We start from the raw sequence: 16,447 nt of genomic DNA on the forward strand, positions 1-16,447 counted from the left end.
CTCCATGAAATAAAAGCTTGTTGTGAGCTGCTCATGTGGACAGGTTTACAGGAGAAGGTGATAATTAGAATCTCCAAGGTAAGAAAACATCTGTACTGTGAATTCCTTTTCTCCTGAGAGATTCTGGTGTTTTTTCTACTAGTTCCTGGTTAAAAGACAAAAACCCAGGACTTTTAAGAAAAAATTATTTTTTCCATATTGGGGATTAAATCTAGGTCCTTGTGAGAAATCACTCTCTATTCTGAGCTGTATCCCCAGCCCTAATGAGAGTTTTCAAATTACTCTTTGAGGAATTCCAAGCTTACCACCAAGAAACTAAAGACTTACTTGCACTGGTTCCTGTTTTCTTGAGTCTGTGCAGACTACTTGAGCTGTTCTTATTTGCCCTCACTGAAGACCACCGCTCTTCTTCTCCATCCAACTTAGAGACTAGGCCTTGTTTGGGATCTTGATTTCCTGCTCATAAGAAATGGTTGACACTGAGGGTTGGACCAACCATTTCAGAAATCAAGCCCCAACTTTTTTACTTCAGGGTCTTTCAAGGCTAATGAACATATATGGCTTCTGATGTTTCAAAATAAGGATGCCCATGAACCTCAATTAAGCACACCTTCCCTTTTGGAGGCACTGGCACAAGCATCATTCCTAGCACTTGTTGCTATTCTGTCTAAGCTCCACCCCACAGCTACTTGGCAGCAGCCAGGTATGCTCTGCCCCACAGTTGCCTAGCAACAGCCATATATAATACCTGACACTATAAAAGGAGCTGCTTGCCCCCCCCCCACGTCTTATCCCCTCTTACCCTCTCTTTCCTCTCTTGCTCTTTGTTCTTCTCTGTTCTTGCCCCACCGCCCCCATGTGCCCATGACTGGGCCACCTTTCCTCCCTTCTACTCTTCTCTCATTAAACCTCACCATGTGAAACCATGGTGTCTTAGTATTTTCTGTCCAGGCATGGGCCGAGATTCAAAACCCTAACAGTACTAAAAAGGGATCAAAACTCCCTGACCAACCACCACCACCACCACCACCAAAATAAAACAAAACAAAACAAGAAAACATCAAGGGGAAACATGAAGGACTTGAGGAGGAAGGGACAGCAGGGAACATGTTCTGGGTGGTGGGGAACTGTCCTTACCCATCGAGGCTGGATTGCTGCAGGTCTCTAGCTTTGTATCCTTGTACACGTTTCTCTGCCCAGGTTCCAGCTGCTCCCATTCCTTCTGAGGAAAAGCCACAGACACATTACTGATTCCTATCATTCTTATTCAGTCTGGCACTTCTAAACTCTCCACATTCCCCAGTGATTTGAGCAGCAGAATTTGTTCTCAGGTACCCACTACTGCCCACAATATACATTTAAACATGCTCTCAACATGTAAAGGCAACCCCTCACCCTCACAGACCAGCACAGACTTTGGGACTGACTCTGAACAACCCCAACACTGACTGCCATAGCCTTTCCAATCTCCAGGTCAGTACAATTCTCCTTAACCATGCGAATAATTTTAACATCAACTCCCAACACCAAACACCAGCAGATGCTCCCGGGCACGTGCCCATGGGCGCCTCAATCACCGAATCCCACAAGACACATTGATCTCTAATTCCCAGAAGCCCATAAATCTCTAATAGGACTAATCCCCAAACCCTGACACCAACAGAACTCCTCACCAATGTCCATTACAGAAAGCCTACTCTGTCAGCAAACCCCAGTTCTAGCCTCTCCGTTCACTTTAAATAAAATCTACTGATCCCCCAGGGATCCTGCATCTTACGGTGATCTCAAGTACAGGCTGCATTTAAGTTTTCTCCGTGTCTTTTAGGTACCTTAAGATCTAATGATGGACGGAAACGATTGCTTCCGCCATTTCTTAACCACTTTCACTATCTTAAGCCTGTTCACAGACTCACTAGCTTTTAATACATTAACCTTCAGTGGTTCAGTGATTCAATAGGAGAGTGACAAGGGTCCACATTGTGACTGTAATCACAGCAAACAGCTAGTAACTCAGAGCAAATCAGCTAATCAGGAAGGGATGAAGTCAGGGTGGAAGCAAACCAGGCGTCCGGGAATCCCTTCCCAGTACAGTCACACAGAACACACTCATCCCTCCAGAAACAAGTTTTGGCAACACATGTGAAATGGGTTGGAAAATCTGAGCAAAGGTCCAAAGAGGTTTTTACTGGGGGCTGGGTTATATTGGAAACATCTACTTGCACATACCTAGACTCCATTCCCTGAAGCCCAAAGTCTAATCTCAATCTCATAACCTATATTAATTCACCATGCTCACATCCAGATGCACTCTGAAAGTGATTTCATTTTTCCCGTTCAACTCCAAATTGTCACCACAATCTCTTGCCTTTGACCATTGCAATAAACTTCTGACCTCTCACACCTACTTTTGACCTGTAGTGCATCTTCCATAGAGTAGCTAGTGATGATCTTTTTGATGTATCGATCAGATCAAATCACTTCCTTGCTTAAACCCAGTGGCTTCTTCATTGAAACCCACATCCAACATGGCCAATATGCTCTTACATGATCTAGAACCTTCTGCCACTGGTTTCATACTTTTCCACTTTCCCTGTGTGTGATCCAGTCACATTACTTTTTTCTCTTTTACCACAACAAGAAGTTAATTTCTATCTGAAGGCCTTAGCAATCAACATTCTTCCTTGAATACTTTTGGATCTCTGCATTAACCACAGCCTGTCACTGTGTTCAAATCAACTGCCATTTCTTTAAAGATTAAATCGAGAAACAAACACTCTCAATCTTTACACTCTACCACATTATCCTCTTTTGCTTTCTTCATATCGGTTACCCTTGCCTGGAATTATCTTATTTACATGTATATTTATGTTTTCACTGTCTCTTCTCTGGTTCTCAAATGTAAAAGACAGACTGGAGGATGGGTGGTGGGGGGCGGGGGTGAAGAGATGGCTTAGTTGTTAGCACACTGGCTGCTCTTCTAGAGGATCTGAGTTCAATTCCCAGCACCCACATGACAGCTCACAACTGTTTAAATCCCAGTTCCAGGGGATCTGACACGCTCACCCCAATGTACATACAATAAAATTAAATCGTTTTTTAAGTATGTTGCTACTTAAAATATTCTCTGGCATAAAATAGGTGTTCATCCTATACTCTGTTTTCCAACTACTAAGACCCAAATATTCCTCAGTCACTAACATTCCCAACCTCCTCTACATAGAAGTTTCCAATTCCTACTCCAGTGACCTTACAGAATCTTCTATCATTTCGCCCTGCAAGTTCACAAACCCTTGGCCTCAGAATCATAGTCACAGAATCATAAAAGACCTTTAATAATTATTAATAATTCCTACCAAGAACCCCATCACTAACGGGACACTTAGGCCTACTGATACCTTTTCTCCCTAGATGACAATCTGCCATCCCTATAGGCACTTCAATATCCTCGTATTCCACCAACTATCATCCGCCCATTAGTCTCCAGGCTCCCCACTCACTGCCAGTCGTAGCACACAAAACACGGATTCTTAAAGACACTGCCTATTAGACTTCCAGGAATACCACGATCACTGACCCCAAGGCCTCAACTTCGAATCCTCAAATATCCCGAATGAGCCGATTCTCTAAATCTCAACACTGCCCCTCTAAACCGTGCAGCCTGTAATCCCAGTTACCTAAAACGCCAGCTCTCAAACAGTTCAAATTCTGATCCTTGTAAGGCTTCCCGTCTGTAATACATCACAAAGCCCTCATTTCTGATCTTGCTAGCTTTCCAGACCCAGACTCAGTCACTGTGACTGTTACGGACGCCTCCCTTCCCCCAAGCATCACTTTTCCAGCCAGATCCGACAAAATACTGATTTCCTAAAATTACGGCAATCCCCAACTCCATATGCCCCCAATATCACGGACATTTAATATTCCATATGCCCATAATACCCTAATACCTTGATTCCTTAGAACACCGGCCTCCCAAACGACTATTGAGCACTGACGCCACAGATTCTCAAATCTTGTCTACTCAGACTCCAATCACCCTCTAATCACCGACAGCCAAACCGCCCCCAAAACCTGTCCACCCTCACCGCATCGCTCTCTGCAGGCTCGGGTGTAGCCATCTCCTTCGGACGCCTGGCTTTGTCCGTACTCCTCCGGCCCACCGCCTCTGGCTTTGTCAGGTCCTTGTTGGAGTCAGAGGCCGACATGGCGGCCACCCCGGGCACCGCTTCAGAGGGTCCCCGGGCTTCGATGGCGGAGCCCTGTGGAGATTGCTTGTGGGCGCGGCCATCTTGGCATGGATCCCTCCGTACAGCGAAGGCCGGGGCACCCCTGGGGTCTCTGTGCAGGCAGGGCTGGCGACTGCTTTAGTCCTAGCTCCTGGAGCTGCAATGTGTTCTAGGCTGGAAGTGCTGAGCGGAGCTGCTAGGCGGGACACGCACCGGAGAATCGAAATTCCGGAGGCTCAGGGAGGTCTCACTTCGGGAGTTCTGTTACGGAACTTAGAATTGCTTTTCCGAAGCGTTTTCCAATTGCAGTTGCCAGGGAAACCCGGGAGGCAGAATGAGGAATCCTACAGTGAAAGAAACAAGAAAAACCGGTCTTGACGAGTAACGTTGATTTACAGAGGGAAGGCATCTATCCCTGATACATAGGATAACTTCTTTGGATTACTGTCATAATATTAGATTCACATGGTTATTGTTTTTCATTTCTTTTCTTTTGAAATAATCCACCCTTCTTGTAAGGGGCCATCTGTAAATGAATTCTATACTCTAATTAGTCCGTATAAAGGACACAAAACCCTGGTATTTTGTTTACAAGCTGTAAGCCCAGACAGGGCAAGTGCTGAGCTACTCTAGCTCACATCCCAGCAATACGTCCCTCCTTACTTGCTGTTTGAGTCTTACATGGGTTATTTCTGTTCCAACAGTCTGTCCTCAGGGCCCACATCTCCTGGCCACATGCTCAAGATACATCTGGCCTCTTGGTGGCGGCCTCCTCTTTCCATCTCCTCTCTCCTTCTCCCCATGATCTCTCCTGAGACCCCCCTCACTGGATCCTCTAATCTTGACTTTCTCTCTCTACAGCCCAACCATAATAGGTCTTTTCTTAACAGGTTACCTTGACTTGGGAAGCAAGGTTTCCACAACAAAGGCTGGTGTGCTTGATAGCTTTTGTATACATACCAACCTCTAACACTTTCTTTTCCCTTTTCCTCCCTACACCGCTCCCCCCCCCACACACACACACACACACTAGATAGGAGAGAAAGGGTAAGAGAGGAGAGAGAAGATAAAAAGAGATCCCCAAATCTAAGCTTTTCTTTGTTTCTTCCCTGACCACTACCAATAACAGCCTGTAGGCAGCATCCTAAATCCACCAAGACCAATATCCACCTACCCCACATTGGGAATGAAGGCATTGTGTTCTTCAGAGTGTTTCCTGGTGTCTGGTGGCAATGGCATCTTTGGGGACCCTAAGATAATTGGGATGCTGACTAGATCCTGGGAGAGCTGAATGTTTTCCTTGCTGAGGTAGTCTGAGAGGATGGACCACCTGGGGCCAGCTGCTTTGACTTCATTGATTTGTTGAAGGCTACTTTTGTGCATTCAGGTGCTGATTTCTGTGTCCAGAGACACAGTTCCAGTCTGGACTTTCGTAGAACTCAGTATTTTGTAAAATATTGTTAAACAATTGTAAACATTAAAACATTGTAGAACATTGATTAAATAAAGAGCTGATCAGCCTGATAGCAAGGCAGGAGAGCTAAAGGTGGGACTTCAGGAGAGAGAGAGAGAGAGAGAGAGAGAGAGAGAGAGAGAGAGAGAGAGAACAGAGAGAGAGAACAGAGAGGACAGAGACAGACAGACAGACAGACACACACACACACACACACACATACACAGAGAGAGAGAGAGAGAGGTTGGGGGGGGCTCAGATGGGGACCAGGAGAGTCACCATCTCACCTTTGGGACCAAATAAAGAAGGAGGTACCAGGAGAGACTAAGATGTCAGGTAATGGGCCCTGTGGCTGGGAAGTAGGCCAGGCCAGCGTTGTCAGGTTAGAATAGTTCAGAATCTGTCCAGTTATAGTATCTGAAGCTTTTATGAATACAAAGGTCTCCGTGGCGTCATTCAGAGCAAGGGCTGGTGTACAAAATTCGTACTTTTACATTGGTGTCTGTCTGTGTTGGACCCGAAGGACCACCACCAAAGATCTGCTCGTCCCCAAAGACCACTGAAACCAAATTCGATGCAGTCAGCAAGAGGACTTTTATTCCAAGCGCGCTGGGTCCACAGTCATACACCACGTGGGGGTAGAGGACTGCGGACCCCGAGTGCAGATTCAGGACAGCTTTTATAGAGTTTACAACAAAGCCCGCGCATCGCAAATCAATCATTTTATAGCATCAAGAGCCCACATGGTGCGAGCCAATCAATTTGTACCACTCCATAGTTTCTAGACCAATCAATTTAATTATCTGAGCCCGCGCTCTGTGGACCAATCAGTTTCCTATAGTCTCGGAGGTCTGCATTTTCTCAGGCTCCCGGGGCATTCCTTCTATGGTACAAGCAGTTTACAGAAGCTAGATAAGCCGTTAGTCAACTCATTTCCTGTTATCTTACTAGGCAGGAATCAGGACTTAAGGACCTATCTTATGCCCTTTCACCTAGTTCCATACAGAGAGCAGGCTCAAGAAATGTGACCTTTTACCTACTTACTGGCAGAGAGCAGGGTCTGGAATTTGAGGTATTTAGGGTTTCTTAGGGGTGAGAGAGCATTTTAGCATTTCTAAACTTCTGACTTGGCTGCATTTCTCATTCTTTCATCTGAAAACACACAAACTAGTAAAAGTAACATCGTAGGGGCATTTTTGAATTAACTCATGTATGAAATGTGTGGTGTGTGCAAATCGGCTAATTAAGATTCTTTGCTCTATGCCTGGCCAGATGAAAGGCATGTGTAAGTCAGGCTAAGCTGCAAAACTAAACTGTAATGGAGTGTTATACTCCCTTCCATGCCATCTGAAAGGGCCATGTAATAGTAAGTCACAAGGACCAAGAAGCCACAAAAGATTGCTACAGCAGAAACATCCGTGTCTCCTTAACTTATCCCTCTGATAGTCAGAGGGTTAGGAATCAAAAGTTCTGAGACCTGTACCTGTATACAGGTCTCCCATGGTCAAATCGAATACTTATTAACTTGGAAGGATCCACAGCCTTTTGAAAATAAAGGCACGACATCTTCCCTAATGCAGCAAATTTCCTGACTTCATTATGAGGTTAGCACAGCCTTAACTATTCTTGATATTGGACGATTTGAATCAGCAATCCTTTACAAAATTCAGCAGTTTTCAACAGCTGAGGAAATGATGAGTTAACCTGTCTCATTGACATTTTTAAAATGTAATGGTAAAGAATTATATAATCTGTCACTGGAAGATCTCATACCCCCCCCCCTTTTTGGTTTTCTAAGGATCTCCTTTAAAGTACAATTAGATCTTTCCACAATTACTTTACCCACAGGAATGAAGGCATACCTGGGAGGTATTTTATGTTATAATACGTAACAACAGATTGCTTCATTTTAATGGATACATATGATGAAGTGGTATCAGTTTTAATTTGTAAAGGTATTCCCATGATAGCCATCATTTTTATAAATATAGAATCAGCCTTTTCAGAACTCAAGGCAGAAGCCCATTGGAGTCCTGAATAGGTATCAGTTACATTCTGTGCATCTGTTAATTTCCCAAACTCTGCAAAATGAAACACATCTGTCTACCAAGTTTCATTTCTTTGGGTCCCTTTAGGTTTACTTCCAGCAGGTAATAGAGCTTGATTATACAAGGAACAAATAGGACAATTTTTTAATAATTTCTTTGGCTTGTTGCCAGGTTGAAAAGTGTTTTTTAATCTTCTATTATTTATATAATATCTTTTATGAAAATTTGAAGCTTTTAATACACTTCCTACTAATAATTGTTTGCACTTTATTTCTAGTACCAATGGCTCTGGAAAACCCATATGAGACTGAATATGGGTTATATATGATGGATGATCTCCATTTCAAATTATTTGTTGTAGTTGTATAAATAGCAAAGTTAATTCTGAATCATCAGGAATAAGTCCAGCAGCTTCTATATGTAAATCAATTCTTTCTGCATAGTAAGAGTCAGTAACTATCTTATGAGATTCTGGAAAATCTACTAGAACTATTGCAGCCTGTATAAAAAACACACCACTTGGTTATATTTGTAAGCTATGTGCCTTGATTGGGCATTCGTATAGTTTATCGCTACACTACTCTATTCCCTCGCTGTGAGACCCTTGCTACTTGTGGCTTCTCCAGGCCATGCGGTTCTGCTCCATCTTCCTTCCACCACTTCCTCCTCCTTCCCCCTCTCTCCCTGAGACCTCCTGTCCTACCTTTTCTTTCCCTCTGCCCAATCATCAACTCTAGCCTTTATTTGACCAGTCAGAATGGGGAGAAGGTTTAACGAGATCACCTGAGTACTTGATCTATCCCTCATTGGGGGCAAGCCCTCTTGAGGAAGCAGAATTAATATTAAACTACAAACAGCACCAGGGCAACCCACAGCAAGAACCATGAGAGTAGCATATAGTTATGATTTTGAGCTGGCCCATAGGGCCTTTGAATTACTTTATTTATATATTGTGACTTATGAGATGCCATTACTAATTTATTGTTATCTGTATAAGAGGAAGGAGCTTTAGAAATTAGTGTTTCTCTTTCTATATGAGGAAGAATCCAACTAGTTCTTTTTATAAACTGAAGTTGCTTGCTTTAGGGATATTTGTTGTTAAATTCTCACTCAAGTTATTTCAAGCTCTTTGCCAGTCCTCACTGATTACCCATAATGAGCCCATTTCAGCATTCATATAAGGCATTATAATCTCTGTTGGGTTTGTTCCTGCTAATTGACAGAGTCTTATTCCTGCCATCATAATCAAATCAGAAAACTTTTAAATATATGTTTTTAATTTTTTTAACTCTGTTTATGGGGGGAAAGTATCCATTCCTAGGTATTCTCTTTGTTTAGGAATTCCCATGGGAGAATGAGCAGAAGACAAAATAAGTACTATTGAGCTTGGGATCCAAACGATTTGTTTGTGCATCCTGTAATCTCTTCTCTAGCAGAGCCAATTCTCTCTCAGCTTCAGCAGACAATTCTCTTGGAATATTTAAGTCTCAATCAAAATTTGATTTGAGATAAATTATTTCTTAGTTAATACAGTTGTGGGCAGTAGCCAGTTAGTATCTTCCAGCAATTAGTAGAAGTCATTAAAAGTTTGTAACTGATCTCTTCCGATGTGGACTTTCTGTGGTTTAATTTTCTGTAGCTGTATCTTATATCCTAGATAATTGAGAGAATCTCCTCTTTGTATTTTTCAGAAACAGTTTGTAATACCCAACAAGTAAAATTCTTTTTATTTCTACAAATATTTTTCCTAAGGTATCTGTATCAGAATCAGCCAGCAGGATATCATTCATAGAATGATAAATTATAGATTGAGGAAACTTCATCAATTATTCCTAATGGCAGTTGTACAGAATACCCACACAAGGTGGGGCTGTTTAATCATTGCTGTGGGAAAGCCTTCCACTTATACCTTTGTGTGGGCTGTCTATGGCTAAATGTGGGCATAGTGAAAGCATATTTTCCTTATTCCTTCTCCTGCATGGGTTTTGAGAAGAAGTAGTCTTTTAAATCAAGTACTATAATAGGCCATGCCTTAGGTAACAGAGAATTAAAGGGATGGCAGGTCGTAAGGAACCCACAGGCTGAATTACCATATTGGTAGCTCTTAGATCAGTTAGAATCCTCCATTTTCCAGATGTTTTCTTAATGATAAATATAAAAGGGTTCCAAGGACTGGTGAAATCTTTTAAATGTTGGGCCTCCAGCTGTTCTTGGACCAGCTGTTGTAGGGCCCATAACTTTTCTTTATTTAAGGGCCATTCCTCTTCCCAATCAGGCTTTGTTAGTTAACCAATTTAATGGTAAGGCAGTTGGCACTGTATCAATAGTGACTCCATATAAATTTGGAGAGCCAGCATCGGCTGTGTCCTGTATGTCAATGAACAATCTGCATAGTCTGTAACTGTTTTTGCTAACATTTTTCAATATCATCATCAGAGCATCTATTTTATGAATTGTTTCTGAAGTTGAAGAAATGTTAATTTGTGTTTTCTGCTGTTATAATAGATCTCTTCCCCATAAATTCATGGCTATGTCTGTCACATATAGCCTTAATCTTTCTTTCTGACCTTCTGGTCCTATAAATTGAATCCATTTTAAACTTTGTTTTACCTGAGGTAATGTCTCAATCTATAAGAGTAGGGCTGATACTTTATGAAGTATCCAAGTTGGATTGTAAGAATTTTGTGGATTTACATATGCTCCAGTATCCACTAGGACTTCAATCTCAATTGCTTCTAACTGTAATTTCAATTTTGGTCTCTGATCATTCATAGCAGTTTGCCAAAAATACTTGTATGATGGTTTATATATGCTCAGCCCGGGGAGTGGCTCTATTAGTAAGTGTGGCCCTGTTGGAGTAGTTGTGTCACTGTGGGTGTGGACTTTAAGACCCTCATCCTAGCTGCCTGGAAGTCAGTATTCTACTAGCAGCCTTCAGATGAAGATTAGAATTCTCAGTTCTGCCTGCACCAGGCCTGGCCAGATGCTCCATCCTCCCATCTTCAAGATAATGGACTGAACCTCTGAACCTGTCAGCCTGTGCTAATTAAATGTCCTTTATAAGACTTGCCTTGGTCATAGTGTCTGCTCACAGCAGTAAAACCCTAACTAAGACAACTTGATTCCTGGTACTTTTAAAATCTCTTGTTACTCCATTGGGGTAGTTAAGCTTAGAGCAGTGCTGCCTGTCATACCAGGCATTAAGTTTTCTAACTGCTTTCTAGAACAGTCTTTCCTGGACTGACAGGGACCTCTGGCCCATGGGACCCAAGCAAGGTCACTTAGACAGTCTCCTAATCACAAGGAATTTCCTCTTGTATTTCTAGATAAAGGTCAGGCATAAGCCCTGTGGCTGCACTTTCTATATCTTTTACAAATCCCAGGAAGATTTCTCCATGAATTATCATTTAGTGAAAAAATTGATCCTAGGAACTGTTTACCTACACTTCTTTAGAAAATTGCATGGTCTTCTACAACAAAAACCACCCAGGAACTCAGGGGCAGGGTCCTGCCCTCACTGAGAGCTGAAAAGAGTGCCTACACACCTGAGAGCAGAGCTCCCTGCTCCCAAATCCTGTGGGAGACAGAGCTGAACACCCAGAAGTGCGGACAATCTTGAGACCACAGGACAGACTGCCACTTCTGCCCACCTTTGCCCACACTCCTGGCCCAAGAGAAAACTGCATAGAGCCTCTGGACACAAGAATGTAGGAGCAATCAGCTGCTGGAACCTGTGGTCCAGGTCTGTGCCCAGAACTGAACTGAACCTGTCAAACAGCTCCCTGCACCCAAACCCATGGGGAGTGGGGAGGGAGAGCTGGACCCTCAGAAATGTGGACACTCTTGAGAAATCAGAAGAGACTACTCTCTGCCAACATTCCCGACCCATGAGGAAAATGCCTAGTACTATCTGTTCACCGCTGCACACAGGGACCTAGGAGCAGTCAGGAGCAGGACCCTTCCAGTCCCTGCCCTTGCGGGGTGTTGAAAGCCAGCCAGGAGTGAATACACACCAGAGAGCAGAACACTCTGTTCCCAGAACTGGCTGAAAGAAAACAGGAAAACAGGTCTATAGGAGTGCTGACACACAGGCCCACAGGAGGGTCAAACTGCCAACAGAAACAGCAAGACAAGCTAACAACAGAGACAACCTGATGGCAAGAGGCAAGCGCAGGAACCCAAGCAACAGAAACGAAGATTACTTGGCAACATCAGAGCCCAGTTCTCACACCAAAGCAAACACTGGATATCCAAACACACCGGAACAGGAAGATTTAGATTTAAAATCACATTTTATCATGATGATGGAGGACTTTAAGAAGGTCATAAATAACTCCCTTAAGCAAATACAGGACAACACACGTAAACAAGTAGAAGCGCTTAATGAGGAAACACAAAAATCTCTTAAAGAATTACAGGAAAACACAATCAAACAGGAGAAGGAATTGAAAAAAAACCATCCAGGACTTAAAAATGGAAATAGAAACAATAAAGAAAGCACAGGGGAGGCAACCCTGGAGATAGAAAAACCTAGGGAAGAGATCAGGAGTCATAGATGTGAGCATCACCAACAGAAAACAAGAGCTAGAAGAGAGAATGTCAGGGGCAGAAAATACCATAGAAAACATCGACACAGCCATCAAAGATAAAATAAAACAGAAAAAGCTCCTAGCTCAAAACATAGAGGAAATCCAGGACACAATGAGAAGATCAAACCTAAGGATAATAGGTATAGAAGAGAGTGAAGACTCCCAACTTAAAGGGCCAGAAGTATCTTCAACAAAATTATAGAAGAAAATTTCCCTAACCTAAAGAAAAAGATGCCCATAAACATACAAGAAGCTTACAGAACTCCAAATAGATTGGACCAGAAATGAAATTCCTCCAGTCACATAATAGTCAAAACACCAAATGCACAAAACAAGGAAAGAATATTAAAAGCAGTAAGGGAAAAAGGTAAAGTAACATATAAAGGCAGACCTATCAGAATTCTCTACCAGACTTCTCACCAGAGACTATGAAAGCCAGAAGATCCTGGACAAATGTCATACAGACCCTAAGAGAACACAAATGCTAGCCCAAGCTACTATATCCAGCAAAACTCTCAATTAACATTGAGGGAGAAAACAAGGTATTAAATGACAAAACCAAATTTACACAATATCTTTCTACAAATCCAGCCCGACAAAGGATAATAGATGGAAAAGCCCAATACAAGGAGGGAAACTACACCATAGAAAAAACAAGAAAGAAATCTCCTTGCAAAAAAAAACAAACAAACAAACAAAAAGAAGACAAACACACAAACATAATCCCACCTCTAAATACAAAAATAACAGAAAGCAACAATCACTATTCCTTAATATCATTCAACATCAATGGACTCAATTCCCCAATAAAAATACATAGATTAACAGACTGGATATGTAAGGAGGACCCAGCATTTTGCTGCATACAGGAAATATACCTCAGTGACAAAGACAGACACTACCTCAGACTAAAAGACTGGAAAACCATTTTCCAATCAAATGGTCCAAAGAAGCAAGCTGGAGTAGCTATTCTAATATCAAATAAAATCAACATTCAACCAAAAGTCATCAAAAAAGATAATATTCATCAAGATCATATTCATCAAAGGAAAAATCCAACAAGATGAACTCTCAATCCTAAATATCTATGCTCCAAATGCAAGGGCACCTATATTCATAAAAGAAACCTTACTAAATCACACATTATATCTCACACAATAATAGTAGATTTCAACACCCCACTCTCATCAATGGCCAGATCATGGAAACAGAAATTAAACAAAGACATAGAGAAACTAACAGAAGTTATCAACCAAATGGACTTAATGGCTATTTATAGAACATTCCATACTAAAACAAAAGGATATACGTTCTTCTCAGCACCTCGTGGAACCTTCTCCAAAACTGACCATAAAACAGGTCACAGAACAGGCCTCAACAGATACAGGAAGATAGAAATAATCCCATGCATCCTCTCAGATCACCATGGACTAAAGCTGGTCTTCAATAGCAGCAACAAGGAAAGAACACCCACATATACAGGCAGATAGATCAGTGGAATAGAACTGAAGAACTAGAAATGAACCCACACACCTATGTTTACTTGATCTTTGACAAAGGAGCCAAAACCATTCGATGGAAAAAGGAAAGCATTTTCAACAAACGGTGCTGGTTCAACTGGAGGTCAGCATGTAGAAGAATTCAAATCCATCCATTCTTATTACCCTGTACAAAGCTTAAGTCCAAGTGGATCAAGGACTTCCACATCAAACCAGATACACTCAAACTAACAGAACAACACTCTACTCAATGATAACTTGGTCAAGGAAGAAATAAAGAAATTAAAGACTTAGAATTTAATGAAAATGAAAGTACAACATACCCAAACTCATGGGACCCACTGAGAGCTGTGCTAAGAGGAAAACTCATAGCGCTGAGTGCCTGCAGAAAGAAGCAGGAGAGAGCATACATCAACACTTGACAGCACACCTAAAAGCTCTAGAACAAAAAGAAGCAAATACACCCAAGAGGAGTGGAGGGCAGGGAATAATCAAACTCAGGACTGAAATCAACCAAGCAGAAACAAAAAAGACTATACAAAGAATCAATAAAAGCAAGAGCTGTGTCTTTGGGAAAATCAACAAGATAGGTAAACCCTTAGCCAGATTAACCAGAGGGCACAGAGAGTGTGTCCAAATTAACAAAATCAGAAGTGAAAAGGGAGACATAACAACAGAATCTGAGGAAATTAAAAAAATCATCAGATCCTACCACAAAAGCCTATATTCAGCAAAACTGGAAAATCTGGAGGAAATGGACAATTTTCTAGACAAATACCAGGTGCCAAAGTTAAATCTGGAACAGATAAACCATCTAAACAACCCCATAACTCCTAAAGAAATAGAAGCAGTCATTAAAAGTCTCCCAACCAAAAAGAGCCCAGGACCAGATGGGTTTAGTGCAGAATTCTATCAGACCTTCATAGAAGACCTCACACCAGTACTGTCCAAACTACTGCACAAAATAGAAACAGAAGGGGCACTACCGAATTCCTTCTATTAAGCCACAATTACTCCTATACCAAAACCACACAAAGACCAACCAAGAAAGAGAACTTCAGACCAATTTCCCTTATGAATATCGTTGCAAAAATACTCAGTAAAAATCGTGCAAACCGAATCCAAGAACACATCAAAACAATCATCCATCATGATCACGTAGGCTTCATCACAGGCATACAGGGATGGTACAATATATGGAAATCCATCAACATAATCCACTATATAAACAAACTCAAAGATAAAAACCACATGATCATTTCACAGAAACTTAAGCATAAAAATGTATGTATTAGATGCTGAGAAAGCATTTGACAAAATTCAACACCCCTTCATGATAAAAGTCATGGAAAGAACAGGAATTCAAGGCCCATACCTAAACATAGTAAAAGCCATATACAGCAAAACAGTAGCTAACATTAAACTAAATGGAGAGAAACTTGAAGCAATCCCACTAAAATCAGGGACTAGAAAAGGCTGCCCACTCTCTCCCTACTTATTCAATATAGTTCTTGAAGTTCTAGCCAGAGCAATCAGACAACAAAAGGAGGTCAAAGCGATACAAATTGGAAAGGAAGAAGTCAAAATATCACTATTTGCAGATGATATGATAGTATATTTAAGTGACCCCAAAAGTTCCACCAGAGAACTACTAAGCCTGATAAACAACTTCAGCAAAGTGACTGGGTATAAAATTAACACAAACAAATCAGTAACCTTCCTCTACTCAAAGAATTAACAGGCTGAGAAAGAAATTAAGTTAACTACATCCTTCATAATAGTCTCAAATAATATAAAATACCTCAGTGTGACTTTAACCAAGCAAGTGAAAGATCTATATGATAAGAACTTCAAGTCCCTGAAGAAAGAAATTGAAGAAGATCTCAGAAGATGGAAAGATTTCCCATGCTCATAGATTGACAGGATTAATATAGTAAAAATGGCCATTTCACCAAAAGCAACCTAGAGATTCAAGGCAATCTGCATCAAAATTCTAATTCAATTCTTCATAGAGTTAGAAAGAACAATTTGCAAATTCATTTGGAATAACAAAAAGCCCAGGATAGCTAAAACTAATCTCAACAATAAAAGAACTGCTGGGGGAAACACCATCCCTGACTTCAAGCAGTATTACAGAGCAATAGTGATAAAAACTGTATGGTATTGGTACAGAGACAGGCAGATAGATCAGTGGAATAGAATTGAAGACCCAGAAATGAACCCACACACCTGTGTTTACTTGATCATTGACAAAGGAGCTAAAACCATCCAATGGAAAAAAGATAGCATTTTCAACAAATGGTGCTAATTGCCTGTAGATCAGCATGTAGAAGAAGCAAATCAATTCATTCTTATCACTCTGTACAAAACTTAAGTCCAAGTGGATCAAGGACCTCCACATCAAACCAGATACACTCAAACTAATAGAAGAGAAAATGGGGAAAGAGTGTCGAACACATGGGCACTGGGGAAAATTTCCTGAACAAAACACCAATGGCTTATGCTCTAAGATCAAGAATCAACAAATGGGGCCTCATAAAACTGCAAAGTTTCTGTAAGGCAAAGGACACTGTCATTGGGACAAAATGACAACCAACAGATTGGGAAAAGATCTTTACCAATCCTACATCGG

General features: G+C 41.4%; 1 protein-coding gene across 8 annotated transcripts in view; it reads right to left on the bottom strand.

Moving 5' to 3' along the window:
• The window catches only part of Zfp37 (zinc finger protein 37), a 55,602-nt gene extending 49,538 nt beyond the window's left edge, over positions 1-6,064 (bottom strand). Inside the window, exons 1-4 of one of the 8 annotated variants that reach the window (XM_039109135.2) lie at positions 5,967-6,064; positions 4,086-4,570; positions 1,138-1,219; positions 328-456 (exon numbers count right to left, since the gene is read on the bottom strand). In XM_039109135.2, the coding sequence (XP_038965063.1) occupies positions 328-456; positions 1,138-1,219; positions 4,086-4,205 (331 nt within the window). In that variant the 5' untranslated portion in view covers positions 4,206-4,570; positions 5,967-6,064. Of the gene's footprint in view, positions 1-327; positions 457-1,137; positions 1,223-3,574; positions 3,693-4,085; positions 4,571-5,966 lie in introns of those variants that run through there. The other 7 variants (XM_063287064.1, NM_058209.2, XM_039109140.2 and 4 more) reach the window with 7 other exon arrangements.
• Positions 6,065-16,447: the final 10,383 nt, after the last annotated feature.

Source organism: Rattus norvegicus, chromosome 5, assembly GCF_036323735.1.
Source record: "Rattus norvegicus strain BN/NHsdMcwi chromosome 5, GRCr8, whole genome shotgun sequence".
NCBI classification, from domain to species: Eukaryota; Metazoa; Chordata; class Mammalia; order Rodentia; family Muridae; genus Rattus; species Rattus norvegicus.